The sequence below is a fragment of the Haematobia irritans genome, chromosome 1 (assembly GCF_050003625.1).
Source record: "Haematobia irritans isolate KBUSLIRL chromosome 1, ASM5000362v1, whole genome shotgun sequence".
NCBI lineage: Eukaryota > Metazoa > Arthropoda > Insecta > Diptera > Muscidae > Haematobia > Haematobia irritans.
In genome coordinates, this window is record NC_134397.1 from 132,075,240 (window position 1) to 132,090,732 (window position 15,493).

At 33.6% G+C, this 15,493-nt stretch overlaps 1 protein-coding gene and 1 non-coding gene across 2 annotated transcripts; both read left to right on the forward strand.

The window, feature by feature from the left end:
- The first annotated feature begins 7,300 nt into the window (after positions 1-7,300).
- Positions 7,301-7,783, forward strand: LOC142242009 (larval cuticle protein 65Ab1-like). Its single transcript, XM_075313915.1, has 2 exons — positions 7,301-7,446; positions 7,509-7,783. The coding sequence occupies exons 1-2, from the start codon at positions 7,325-7,327 to the stop codon at positions 7,717-7,719; spliced, it is 333 nt and encodes a 110-aa protein (XP_075170030.1). The 5' UTR covers positions 7,301-7,324; the 3' UTR covers positions 7,720-7,783.
- A 5,518-nt stretch (positions 7,784-13,301) lies between these two features.
- TRNAS-GCU (transfer RNA serine (anticodon GCU)) lies at positions 13,302-13,383 on the forward strand. Its single transcript has one exon. It is a non-coding gene; the product is annotated as a tRNA-Ser (tRNA).
- Positions 13,384-15,493: the final 2,110 nt, after the last annotated feature.

Genomic DNA, 15,493 nt, shown 5'->3' on the forward strand with positions numbered 1-15,493 from the left:
CCTTCGGTTTTGCCTCAATATAGGCCTCAGTTTCGGCGATCACCTCTTCATTGCAGCCAAATTTTTTCCCTGCGAGCATCCTTTTGAGGTCTGAGAACAAGAAAAAGTAGCTGGGGGCCAGATCAGGAGAATACGGTGGTTGGGGAAACAATTCGAAGCCCAATTCATGAATTTTAGCCATCGTTCTCAATGACTTGTGGCACGGTGCGTTGTCTTGGTGCAACAACACTTTTTTGTTCTTCATATGGGGCCGTTTTGCCGCGATTTCGACCTTCAAATGCTCCAATAACGCCATATAATAGTCACTGTTGATGGTTTTTCCCTTCTCAAGATAATCGATAAAAATTATTCCATGTGCATCCCAAAAAACGGAGGCCATTAGTTTGCCAGCGGACTTTTGAGTCTTTCCACGCTTCGGAGACGGTTCACCGGTCGCTGTCCACTCAGCCGACTGTCGATTGGACTCAGGAGTGTAGTGATGGAGCCATGTTTCATCCATTGTCACATATCGACGGAAAAACTCGGGTGTATTACGACTTAACAGCTGCTAACACCGCTCAGAATCATCAACACATTGTTGTTTTTGGTCAAATGAGAGATTGCGCGGCACCCATTTTGCACAGAGCTTCCGCATATCCAAATATTGATGAATGCTATGACCAACACGTTCCTTTGATATCTTTAAGGCCTCTGCTATCTCGATCAACTTCATTTTACGGTAATTAAAAATCATTTTGTGGACTTTTTTGATGTTTTCGTCGGTAACCAACTCTTTCGGGCGTCCACTGCGTTCACCGTCCTCCGTGCTCATTTCACCACGCCTGAATTTTGCATACCAATCAATTATTGTTGATTTCCCTGGGGCAGAGTCCGGAAACTAATTATCAAGCCAAGTTTTTGCTTCCACCGTATTTTTCCCCTTCAGAAAACAGTATTTTATCAAAACACGAAATTCCTTTTTTTTTCATTTTTTTCACAATAACAAAAGACGCTCTATCTCACAAACTAATTGACTTACAGTCGTCAAATTTTGACACGAATCATTTGAAGGTTGGTACTATATAAAAATAATATGCATTTAATACTAGTGACGCCATCTTTGTGTCAGACCGGGGACTTATCAGCCAACCTGTTATTTCCCCGGATACTTTTCTTAATAAATTAATTCCAAAAGACAAAGCTATCCATGCTTTACGAATTTTCCATACATGATTCGAAATGTTAAAAATATAATCGTCTTCATATGTGTTGTCGCACTTCTAATTTAGAGTTTTGGTTGAAATCCCAAACATAGTACCCGCCTTTAACTGAAGTACACAATCAATTAATATTTTAACTAATTCAATAAATCAATTATTATTATTTTTTTAATTTATTTAGTAATTTTTTTAATTAATTGATTTAATAGTGGTAGAAATGGGTAATAAAATTCTCGTAGACCCAAAATGTGTTCTCTCCAGCCACAAACATTAAGGAAATTCGCTTTAGCCTGCGAAGAAACATGTATAGCTAGGCTTGTGTAGATTGGTATCTAGCGGAGGTGGTGCGAGTAGCACTTTTTTAGGTTTTCTAAACTCAAACGTAGTAAATGTCAAAAATACCTACAAACACTTCTCAGCAAAAGAAGCGTCGCCAAAAAAGCAGTGAAAATGTTCTTTTTGGATCCGGAAGTGGTGCAAAATTGGCGCACAAGTGATGAATTTAACATGGGCTTGTCATAGGACGGATGTCCTTTCAACAGATGAATTTGCATCACTTCTTAAGGTGTGATCCGAATGCAGTGTTTTGGATGTGAATTAAAAAGTTTTGTGATATTTTGCTAAATAAATAATTTATTTAATTATTTATGATTTTTTATGCATTCTAACGCTTGTCTGCAACCTTCGACTTCAAAAATGTACAAAAGATCGCAATTTTTCTAGAATGGATATTGCATTTTTTTCTACAAAATTTTAATAATTTGTACCATTTTATTAATTCTTACTCAGTTTTTAACTTATTTGAAACAAAAAAGTTAAAAATACCCATTAACAATATGTAAAAGTGTAGTTATAAAAATTGAATTAAAAGAACTTCCCCTGTAGTTAAACAAAAAACATCATTGGGAGGACATTTTTGGAAGTTCTTTTAAAGTTGTTCCTTTAGAAGAACTTCCAATTTTTTCGCTGGGTATTTTTAATATCCTACGTCATGAAAACGTCGTTTTGAAGTATTATAGATTTTTTTTATAAAAATATTTTGAAATTTTTATTTGCACAATTTTCAGGCATAAACTTATGAATTCAACGCGTTTTCAATTTGCTTCGGATTTAGGTACAACGTGATGGCATGCAAAATACCAACCACGCAGATTTAAATTTATTAATAACTCCGACTTTAATACGGCTATATGAAATCCAACTGGCAGTAGTACGCCTATATTTACTATTTTTTTTTATAAGGAACTTCTCCAATCAAGTAAGACATAAATGGTTCTAAAAAACGTATGCTGTACCTAAAATACTTTTATTGCATTTGTTTTTTCGATTTGCATTTAGATTTGCAATCGTTTTTTTTTAGTTTGCATTTTGATTTGGAATTGCTTTTTTTTTTGGTTTGCATTTTTGATATGTTTTTTTGGTTTGCATTTTGATTTGGAATCGTTTTTTTTTGGTTTGCATTTTCGGTATGTTTTTTTGGTTTGCATTTTGGTTTGGAATCGTTTTATTTTTTTTTTTGGTTTGCATTTTTGATTTGTTTTTTTGGTCGTTTTCCGACTATATAAAGTATATATATTCTTGATCAGGGAGAAATTCTAAGACGATATAACGATGTCCGTCTGTCTGTTGTAATCACGCTACAGTCTTCAATAATGAAGCAATCGTGCTGAAATTTTGCACAAACTCGTCTTTTGGCTGCAGGCAGGTCAAGTTCGAAGATGGACTATATCGGTCCATATTTTGGTATATCCCCCATATAAACCGATCTCCCGATTTTACTTCTTGGGCTTATAGAAACCGCAGTTTTTATCCAATTTGCCTGAAATTTGAAATCTAGAGGTATTTTATGACCATAAAGAGGTGTGCCAAAAATGGTGAGCATCGGTCCCTGTTTTGGTATAGCCCCCATATAAACCGACCTCCCGATTTGGGGTCTTGGGCTTATAGAAACCGTAGTTTTTATCCAATTTGCCTGAAATTGAAAATCTAGAGGTACTTGAGGACCATCAAAAGATGTGAAAATGGTCCGTATCGTTCCATGTTTTGGTATAGCCCCCATATAGACCGAACTCCCGATTTTACATCTTGGGTTTATAGAATCCGTAGTTTATATACAATTTGCCTGAAATTGGAAATTTATAGGTATTTTAGGACCATAAAGAGGTGTGCCGAAAATGGTGAGTATCGGTCCATATTTTGGTATAGCCTCCATATAGACCGATCTCCCGATTTTACTTCTTGGGCTTATAGAAACCGCAGTTTTTATTCAATTTACCTGAAATTCGAAATCTAGAGGTATAGTAGAACCACAAATACGTGTGCCAAAAATTGTGAGTATCGGTCCATATTTTGGTATAGCCCCCATATAAACCGACCTCCCGATTTGGGGTCTTGGGCTTATAGAAACCGTAGTTTTTATCCAATTTGCCTGAAATTGAAAATCTAGAGGTACTTGAGGACCATCAAAAGATGTGAAAATGGTCCGTATCGTTCCATGTTTTGGTATAGCCCCCATATAGACCGAACTCCCGATTTTACATCTTGGGTTTATAGAATCCGTAGTTTATATACAATTTGCCTGAAATTGGAAATTTATAGGTATTTTAGGACCATAAAGAGGTGTGCCGAAAATGGTGAGTATCGGTCCATATTTTGGTATAGCCCCCATATAGACCGATATCCCGATTTTACTTCTTGGGCTTCTAGAATCCGAAGTTTTTATTCAATTTACCTGAAATTGAAAATCTAGAGGTATTGTAGGACCACAAATACGTGTGCCAAGAATTATGAGTATCGGTCCATATTTTGGTATAGCCCCCATATAAACCGATCTCCCGATTTTACTTCTTGGGCTTATAGAAACCGCAGTTTTTATTCAATTTACCTGAAATTGAAAATCTAGAGGTATTGTAGGACCACAAATACGTGTGCCAAAAATCGTGTGTATCGGTCCATGTTTTGGTATGGTACTCATATAAAACGACCTCCCGATTTGGGGTCTTGGGCTTATAGAAACCGTAGTTGTTATCCAATTTGTCTGAAATTGGAAATCTAGAGGTATTTTAGGACCATAAAGAGGTGTGCCGAAAATGGTGAGTATCGGTCCATATTTTGGTATAGCCCCCATATAGACCGATATCCCGATTTTACTTCTTGGGCTTCTAGAATCCGAAGTTTTTATCCTATTTGCCTGAAATTGGAAATCTAGAGGTATTTTCGGGTCATAAAGAGGTGTGCCGAAAACGGTGAGTATCGGTCCATATTTTAGTATAGCCCCCATAAGAACGATCTCCCGATTTAACTCCTTGGGTTTCTAGAAACCGTAGTTTTTATTTGATTTGCCTGAAATTGTAAATATTCTGGTATTTTAGGCTCACAAAAATTAAGTTTTTATCGGTCCATGTGGTAATGCCTCCATATAGACCGACTTCACTTCTTGAGGGTGTAGAAGGCGCAAATCAAGACGTTATTTTATAATTTTCTTGCACACTTACAAGAGATGTTAATAATTCCTCTAAAACTCAAACAAAAATGGTTCCAGAATCTGATATAGTCCTCATAGGTGAAATCTTTAAATTTATCTTCGGGAAGTGTCCTCAAGTCCTCAAGCTCTCCTGAAATTTCAAAGAAAACCCTAATATGTGGTTCATGGTGGTGGGTATTTGAGATTCGGCCCGGCCGAATTTACTGCTGTATATATTTGTTTTTTTTTTTTTTTTTTTTTTTTTGGTTTGCATTTTTGATATGTTTTTTTTTTTGGTTTGCATTTTGATTTGGAATAATTTTTTTTGGTTTGCATTTTGATTTAGAATCGTTTTTTTGGTTTGCATTTTGATTTGGAATCGTTTTTTGGCTTGCATTTTTGATATGTTTTTTTTTTCGTTTGCATTCGTTGCATCGTTTTTTTTATACAAAGAAATCGTTTTTTTATATAAAGAAATCGTCTTTAACTCAACTGACATATTGCAGCTTTAAAATTAAGATAAAATCGCTTCAAATATAGGCTAAGACTTATTTTAAGGAATTGCATCTTTGGTTTAAAGTGTTTTTTTAACATTAAGAAAATGTTTTTACTTTGAAGTACCTGTCATAATTTGGATTTTAAATTGGAATTTGTTTGTACATAAATACCTTTATTAATATATCGCGAAAAGAGGATAAAAATTCGATGAATAGGATCTGTATCTAATTTTAATTTTATTTATCCTAGATTTACAGCCAGGAAGGTCCGTCAAAGATGTCTTTATTTTAAAGAAGCCGCATCTTTGGCTCGGAATCAATACCAAAATCCTTAAGGAAAGGTCAAAGTCTTTGGATCCAAGTAAACTTTTTTTTTGAGTGAACCATGCAAAACTTGGTTCATATCAGTCCATAATTATATATAGCCCCCATATAAATCGATCCCCAGATTTGACCTCCGAAACCTCTTGGAGGAGCAAAATTCATTCGATTCGGTTGAAATTTGGTACATTGTGCTAATATATGGCCGCTAACAGCCATGCAAAAATTGGTCCATATCGGTCTAGTTATATATAGTCAATGGCCAATCACACAAAAATTGGTCCATATCGCCAAAAATAATCTACCAAAATTTTATTACTATAGAAACTTTTGTCAAAATTTTATTACTATAGAAAGTTTTGTCAAAATTTTATTTCTGTAGAAAATTTTGTCAAAATTTTATTTCTATAGAAAATTTTGTCAAAATTTTATTTCTATAGAAAATTTTATTAAAATTTTATTTCTATAGAAAATTTTGTTTTGTTTAATATATCCCCCGCCCCCGCATGGACTAACTTACAATTTAGAAGACGTTGTTAAGGATTTTTTAAGATACCTTGCCATCGGCATGTGTTTCCGCAATCCAAGTAATTCGATTGTGGATGACAGTCTTTAGTAGAAGTTTCTACGCAATCCATGGTGGAGGGTACATAAGATTCGGCCTGGCCGAACTTACGGCCGTATATACTTGTTAAACTTGCATTTGTTTGTACGTGAATAGATTTATAAATATAACCCGAAAAGAGAGGGAAAATTCGATAAATGAGATTTGTATACTCATTTTAATTTTATTGATCCTTTATTAACCCTTTCACTACCGAAATAAACCTAATGTTAAAAACTTTAATTTTTCTTCTGTTTTTACTTGTACTAACAGCATGTAGAACAAAAATTGTCATTTTGAGAACCTACCTCAATTACTTCAAGAGCTATATGAGCTTGTTCTGAAAACTTGATTCTTGAATTGTGACCAAATGGCCTTACGAAAATAAGCGCTATTTGGCCTATAATAACTTTTAAAGTGTGAGCAAAACTACAAAAAAGAACACGAAACAGTATCAGCTATAGTTTTTGTATGAATGTCCATTTACTAGAAACATACAGTAGAAAAATTGTCTCAATTTTTCGTTCATTGTTAAAGAAGTTTATAAAAATGTGTTTTAGTGCTCACCAATATGGAAAATATTCATAGCTTATTTAGATTAAAGCCTCTACTCTAAAATAACATCGATAAATAAATCGAAACTAAGTGGGAAAATAGAATTTTGTGTCTTTTTCGAATGTCCTTCTAAGTGGACATCGGAACTGAAAGGGTTAAAAGCCAGATAGGTCGCTAAAAAATTACCTTATTTTGAAGAAGCCGCATCTTTGGCTCGGAATCAATGCCAAAATCTTTAAGGGAAGTGCTTAAAATTTCATAAAAATATATGAACCTTCGGATCGAAGTAATTTTTTGTCCTAAATTAATATTGAGAGAATCCGTTATAGAAAATAATACTTTTGACTAGTTCTTATTCCCTCTAGTATCCGTCGTTTGTCTTTAATATGACCCTAATAGAATTTTGATATTTAGAAAAAAATTGCATTTATTTCTAACTGCACATAAATATCAAAACTAAAGGCTAAATAAATATGAAACAGGTATATTAACTAAACCTTATTATTTATGTTATTATATAGCTAAACATGAGAATTCGGTTATTAAACCAGAACAAGTTCTTGCAAATTGAGATTAACATTTCGTGAACACTAGCTTCTAGACTATAAAAATGCTAGCTTATCGTATCATTGTTATCCACAAAGTTGTGTACTTTCTCTGGAACAGAAACCAATCACTAGCAAACATGAAATTCCTCATTGTCTTAGCTGCCCTCTGTGTTGTTGCCTTGGCTGCTCCTGGTCACGAAGAACATGCTGAAATTATAAAGCAAGACTCCAAGGTTGATCATGATGGATACTCTTTCGAGTAAGTTTACAGTTCGAATCCGTATTCGATTATTTTAGTAACATACAATTATATCTTTCCAGATGGGAGACCAGTGATCACACCAAACACCGTGAGGAAGGTAAATTAGTTGGTGGTGATGGCCATGACGACCACGGACACATTGAGGTTCATGGAGAATACAAATGGACTGATCATGTTGATGGCAAGGAATACCATGTCAAATATACCGCTGATGACCATGGTTTCCAACCTTCTGGTGATCATCTCCCTCATTTACCCAACGATTATTAAGTTTTAGAGCATTTTGAGATATAACTTGTAAATAAATAGCAAATAATTGAATTTGAAATCAAAATTCGTAGACCGTGTCTAGTGAAAGGAGGAATCAAGTATATACGCCCAAAAGTTCTACTAAGGTACAAGGTTCTACTAGCGACTGTCAAATTAATCGAATTACTTCGGATATTGAACAGTTGCCAATGGAAAGGTATACTTCTTAATATTGTTCGGTAAAATGTAAGTAAGTTCGCATGGAGTCTATTTTAAAATAAACACCTATATAGTCCACTATAGTTCTTGGTCGATTTATATCGAGGAATCTATAAATAATTATGAAACGATATGAACTAATTTTCGAATGTAGTTAGATGGACTAATTTCAACCGGGTCGTTTAAAATTTGCTTCTCCAGGAGGCTAAAGAAGTAAAATTCGCAGATCGGTATATATGGGACCAATTTTTGTTACAGGGCATATACTAACATCACGTACCCACACTGAAAAAATATTGTCGTAAGGTCAAAGATTTCATGTCTTTAAAATACGAATGTGAATTTTGCTTAGCATAGAAGACGTATTTCTCTAATATAAAGATTTTTTCCTTGTCCAAAAGTCGAGAAACTTTTCAATGAAGTCGTATTGTCCTTATAAATAAGTGATTTCAATTAAAAATGGGTATCATAACATGAAAAAAAATGTTTGGGCTAAGGTCAACTTGACTTTAATAATTCAGAAAAATTCTTTAAATTTAATGAAATTGTCTTTAAATTTGTTGTCTTTTTGCATCTTGACTACAAAGCAAAAAATCGTTCAAAAATCGTTCAAAAATAGGACATGTTTTTCAACTCTTTATTTTAAAGACGTCTTTTACTTGAAACATAGCATAATTTCTACTGGAAGTCGAGTCTTAATTTGGAAAATAAAGTTGTCGTTTTTAAAGGACTTTGATAGCACATGAAAAGCGAAAAATTAAAATTTGCTTCCTAGAAGCAAGTACACAAAACCCAAATTCAAAAGAGAATGGTGTCTTAAAAGTATCCTTACTTGTATTCCCCAAAATTTTTAAAGTAAAGACAAAATCTTTGGAACCGGGCATGCTTTTTTTTCAGTGCAAATTCTACATGATCGTATGAAATGTGTTCTTCCAATGGAATAGGTAGAGGGCTATTATAATTATGGCCTGATATGAACCACTATATGCTTGGTTGTTAGAGGCATATATTACGTGTCGTAGCTACGGATGAAATTGCTCATCCACACTGACAAAAATATTGTGGTGAAGCAAAAGATTTTCATGTCTTGGCTTGCGGAGCCTCTAAGAAACGAAAATTTCATCCGATCCGGCTGAAATTTGGTACATGGTGTTGGTATATGTTCCCTAATGACCATGCAAAAATTGGTCCATATCGGTCCATAATTACATATAGCCCCCATATAAACCGATCCCCCGATTTGGCTTGCGGAGCCTCTAAGAAACGAAAATTTCATCCGATCCGGCTGAAATTTGGTACATGGTGTTGGTATATGTTCCCTAATGACCATGCAAAAATTGGTCCATATCGGTCCATAATTATATATAGCCCCCATATAAATCGATTCCCAGATTTGTCCTCCGGAGCCTCTTGGAGGAGCAAAATTCATCCGATCCGGTTGAAATTTGGAACATGGTGTTAGAATGTGGTCTCTAACAAACACGCAAGAATTGGTCCATATCGGTCCATAATTATATATAGCCCCCATATAAACCGTTCCCCAGATTTGATCTCCGGAGCCTCTTGGAGGAGCAAAATACATCCGATCCGGTTGAAATTTGCAACGTGGTGTTAGTATAAGGCCGCTAATATCCATGCCAAAATTGGTCCATATCGGTCTATAGTTATCAGAGATGGTCTGTATCAAACTTTTTTAGGTTTGCGACTGTCGCAAAGTTGTAAACGTCGTAAACGTCACATACGTGTCGTAAATGTAGAAAAAGTAACAAAAGTCGCAAATTCAAAATACTTTAGTCGCGTCAGCTAGGCAGCAAATTTGATGATATCCAAGACGATGGTATGTGCGAAGAGAAGGTTTTAGTCCCCACATTTTCCCTATTGCCTTTTGCACGAGTACAGGATAACCGTGGATTTTCACGTCCTTTCTTAGCTTTAAGTTCAGTCTCCTGTCCAATATAACCCCAAGGTATTTTGCAAACTCCCCAACGGGAATTTCGATACCACCTAAGAAAATAGGCTTGAACGTGGGAAAACTTTCACAAATTTCTGCAGAAACTCACAGCGAATGCTGTCAAGCTAAATTAAAAAATGTTCAGGATTTCTTCTATTCAAAATTATGTTTTCTACAGTAGGTTTACGACTTTTGCGACATACGTATTATACTGTCGCAAATGTATGTCGCAAAAGTCACAGTTTGTGACAGGCCAACCCTGATAGTTATATATAGCCGATCCCCAATCACACAAAAATTGGTCCATATCGGTTCATATTCATGGTTGCCACTCGAGCCGAAAATAATCTACCAACATTTTATTTTTATGAAAAACATTGTCAAAATGTTATTTCTATAGACGATTTTTTCAAAATTTTATTTCTATAGAAAATATTGTAAAAATTTTATTTCTATAGAAAATTTTGTCAAAATTTTATTTCTATAGAAAATTTTGTCAAAATTTTATTTCTATAGACAATTTTTTCCAAATTTTACTTCTAGAAAATGTTGTCAAAATTTTATTTTGTCAAAATTTTATTTCTATAGAAACTTTAAACTTAATTATATACGTATTTAATCGGCCTTTTTTAATTTAATATATACTACGTATGGACTACCTTGTAATTTAGAAGACGGTGTTAGGAAGTTTTAAGATACCTTGCCATCGGCAAGTGTTACCGCAACCCAAGTAATTCGATTGTGGATGACAGTCTTCAGTAGAAGTTTCTACGCACCCTCCCATGGTGGAGGGTACATAAGCTTCGGCCTGGCCGAACTTACGGCCGTATATACTTGTTTTTTTTTTTTTTTTTTGTTTGGTTTGCATTTTTGATAAGTTTTTGTGGTTTGCATTTGATTTGGAATCGTTTTTTTTTTTTTTTTTTTTTGATTTAGAGTCGATTTTTTTGGTTTGCATTTTGATTTGAAATCGTTTTTTTTTGGGTTTGCATTTTTGATATGTGTTTTCGGTTTGCATTTTGATTTAGTTTGCTGGTTTGTTTGTTGGGTTGCATTTTGATTTACAATCTTGTTTTTTTTTTGTTTGCATTTCGATTTGGAATGGTTTTTGTTTTTGGTTTGCATTTTTGATATGTTTTTCTTTGGTTTGCATTTTGATTTGCAATCGTTTTTTTTTTTTGTTTGCATTTTGATTTAGAATCATTTTTTTTTTGGTTTGCATTTTGATTTAGAATCGTTATTTTTTGGTTTGCATTTTGATTTAGAATAGTTTTTTTTTGTGGTTTGCATTTTGATTTGTTTGTCGTTTTTTTTTTGGAATCGATAGGCGAACACTTGTTTTTGTTTACATGGAATGGTTATATTTACACATTAAAGGCAGGGCAGTGATAAAGGTAGTGGTATCCAAGGTATTATCATTCTCGAAACACGCCCTACATGCACAATGTAGGGCGCTTCTTCTATTGGGCACAGGTGTGCATTCAATTCTAGGTGCCCGGTCTTTATTTCCTCGGTCCTCCTGACAGTCGTCCTACACGCTCACAAAAATTCGCTTCTGTAACATATACTCCCAAACATATTTTGCTTCAAGCATATACATTTTTGGGTATTGCCCAAACATTTATATGTTTGATCTCTTCCAATATATAATATGTTTGAAAGCATATTGGTCTAAACAATATATGTTTGGGTAGTCTAAGTTCCAAACATTTTGTATTTTTTGCATCCAAATTCAATAATGTTGTCTTCCAAAAAACAATATGTTATTATGTGAACATATAATATGTTTGGAAGCATTTTGCACCCAAAAATATTATATGCTTAAAAAAAATTCTCCCAAGCAATATTGTGCTCAAAATTTTATTTATTTATTTATATATTTACAATCATATTGAATTATGAAAATAAACAGGTAATATAGGTGCTAACAACATAGGTTTTCGACCTGAATGCTCAAAATTTTGTTTCTGCCCAATTGTATATTCCCCCACATCTTTCTCACTTCCACGAGATGTTTTAGTTCTTAGCACCTTTTTCTGTAATACAAACATTGTAGAAGAAATTATTCAATTGTATGATTTTTTTATTTTAATTTTACCTTTTGCCGGACGGGGATTCGAACAGCGGACCACACAGTTTGTAAGGATCAAAGAAGTAGCTGATCAATTGCCCAAGGAATAATAAAATGTTAATTTTGTAATAACAAGCAACAACCACCAACTTAATTCAATATCGCTCCCTGTTAAATAGCGCTCCAAGCTACTAAACACATATATGTTTATAGGCTATTTCTAAATTAATATATGTTTGCATCCAAGCATATTATATTTACAAACATTTTATGTCCCAAACATAATATGTTCTAACATATTAACATATATGTCCCAAACATGTTATGCTAGTTTATGAACATTATATGGTTGCACTCAAAAATATTGTGTTTAAAAATTTGTGTTCCAAACATATAATGTTTATAGCCAAACATATGAAAAACAGTCTTTTTCATCCGTGTACTCTCTTTGAGTAGTTCTCCACTCTTTTTTTATTTGGGTTACCCCATAGTATTTTCTTCGCCCTTCCGACCGTTGGTCCACATCGCTTTATGTGACTCCTTTGCCCATTTATCCAACTCAGTTCGCGTTGTCTGCACTAGCTTTGCATTCTCTAAGTTCCTAGCGATTATCTTATTGGTAAATACAAAAATTGTAAAAAAAGTGCAAAATAAACCGTTCTAAAATAAGTATACTGTACAAATTCTTATATTATCAAAAACTAAGTTTTTTACGAAGGTTTACGCCCTTTTTGATGTATGGTAAAATACGTCGTAAATGTATGTCAAATACCTTACACGTTACGACAGACCATCTCTGGTATCTCGCAATAACGTCATAATATCAATTCCTTAATCTTCTTTGTCCAAGAAAACTCAATATAATTATATTACTATTTTTTGAGAAACTCTATATTTTTCACCAAAGTTAATTATTAACAATTTGAATTAAACAAAAAATGAATGTGCACAATCACTGAGATGATTGTCAGCGACATCTTTGAGTCATCAATGAAAACCTAAACAACCTTGATTATTAACAATTTCAAGTAAAACATGAATGTACACAATCACTGAGATGATTGTCAGCGATATCTTTGAGTCATCAATGAAAACCTAAACAAACTTGATTATTAACAATTTGAATTAAAACATGAATGTACACAATCACTGAGATGATTGTCAGCGACATCTTTGAGTTATCAATGAAAACCTAAACAACCTGATAATACCGTGTCAAATTCTCCTCATAATTTTGGCAGCATTGTGTGAATGGTATGGCAATGTTTTGTTGAATACGCTTGTGTGTGGTGAAAAGGCATTTCAAACTCAACATAATAATATCTGGTGACAAAACAGCCATTGGCAACAGCCGTTAACATCGACGAGGTGGCCGAGTGGTTAAGGCGTTGGACTGCTAATCCAATGTGCTCTGCACGCGTGGGTTCGAATCCCATCCTCGTCGGATTTATTTTTTTATTTTAGGAATAGACAGAGAGAAAATAGTGTTAAAATATCGATGTCTCTATTCCAAAGTACGCTAAGTCCAAAAAGTGAATTGTACAGGAAATAACATAAGTTCAACGTTTTTTTGTTTTTGGAATTTCTCAAAACCCGTATAAGATATAAATTCACTTTTTTCGGTCTTAAAATCATGTTTATTGTAGATTTTTTTAGTATGTACGAATTCAAAATAGTGATAATAGAACATGGCTAAAATGACCTAGGCCACTTTAGACCGAACAAAGCTTTTTGCTATTTTTGGATTGGAAATTTTTAAAACTTTAGTCACAGGCTACGTAGAAGTGTGTAGAAGTGTATAAATTCGAACTTTTGGCAGTATGCAATTCACATCAATCCGAATAAAAAACAACGAACTCCATCAAAAAATGCTAAGTCGACTTAGCGTACTCTGGAATGAGGACATCGATATGATCCGGACTGGACGAAAGATTTTTAAATTTAGTCCAATGCACTAGGGCTAAATCATGATTTTAGCGGCAAAAAATACTTCCAACCAAGTTAGCTTCACAAAATTTGTTGAGTAGATTTGCAGTTATAAAAAATGGATTTTAGAAAAAATGGGCGGGCCACGCCCCCTTTTTAATGTAATGGCCATAAATACTTAAAAAAAACGGTGTTTTTTGCTTATTCATCCTTCAGCAAAGTTGTAGCTCTTGACTAGGCAAACAAAAATGTTGAATATATTAAGTCGGAAATTTCATCTTCATCTCAAAAAAAAAAAAGTGAACTCTCTACTTCACTAAAGCCAATTTAACTTTATTTTAGTTCATGGAATTATTGTGTTTGGAAAAAGTTTCCTCTACTCTAATAATTTTTTACGTACGTTAGTTAAATTAACTAAAACCGAGGAAAAAATATACACAAATGAAGGATAAAGATTAACTAAATTCGTGTCTTCCACAAAATAGTTCAATATTTCTTTAAATTTGTAAATTTTACTACAAATGCGTTCATCGTGAACTTCGGATGTCACTAAAGACATTCTTGCAATTTTGAACTCCAATTTTTTCCTTAAAACTACAAAATTTTCTTTAACAAGTGAAAAAATTTATTTATGTCTAATAAATTTTCTTGAATTTGTCGAAAAATATTTACTTATTTTTATGACATCGGCGTGATGCCAGCGTTTGTTATACTGTTTAGTTAAAAATTTTCCAAAAATATTCAAAATTTTCTAAGATTAACCGAAATTTTTCTTGCTGGTGGGTTCACTGTTTTTTCAGTGCATGCTCAAAACCCCAAAAAATGTCGAAAAAATTAAAATTTTTTCACCGATCTTTTCGGGTTTCCAACTACAGCTCATGAACTATTGAAAATTTCAAGAATCAATCAAGGTAAGAAATGTAGCCTATATAATTATGAACAACTTTCTAGAACACACAAAGTTCATAGAACTACTGCTTAAGAAAAATTGTTATTTGTTTTTTTTTTTTTTTTGTTATCCAGTCATTTTAAAACGTTTAGTGACTTTCCGAGCAAATTGATGTCTTTTTTATTTTTTTTTAATTATGGTATTTGTAGGTTCTTGTAAACAAGAAATATATGAGCCAGAGCTATCCATAGTTCAGAGGTGCATGTGAAGTATATTGTGCACTATTGAATCCTTACGAGAGGTACCTGTTCGATCTTTTCTTCAAAACTTGTTTCGGGGCTCAGATTAATTTTCTGCAAGGAAATCTACAGTTACTACTGAAACCTTGTTTCTTTGAGATAAATATACTAATATTTTGTATATTGTGGCAGACATCGGGGATAATTCATATTTTGTGAAAAATATTTCACTATTTTTAATGCAATTAGCGAGATTGGAGTACCATTTTCAAATTCCGAGGAGAAAGCTCTTAAGATTGGGTGTAAATGTTTTAAAACCCAATACTAATACCAGTAAAAGATGTTAAAAAAATGTCCTTTCGAGAAAATGATCTTCTCTCTTTCGTACGAGAAATGGTTTTCATCATCACTGTCATTTGATTTCGGCTTTTCGACATGAAGACACAACAATTTTGCTTTAATTTTTGGTTTGTTGACAAGACTACGCATGCAAACGACTT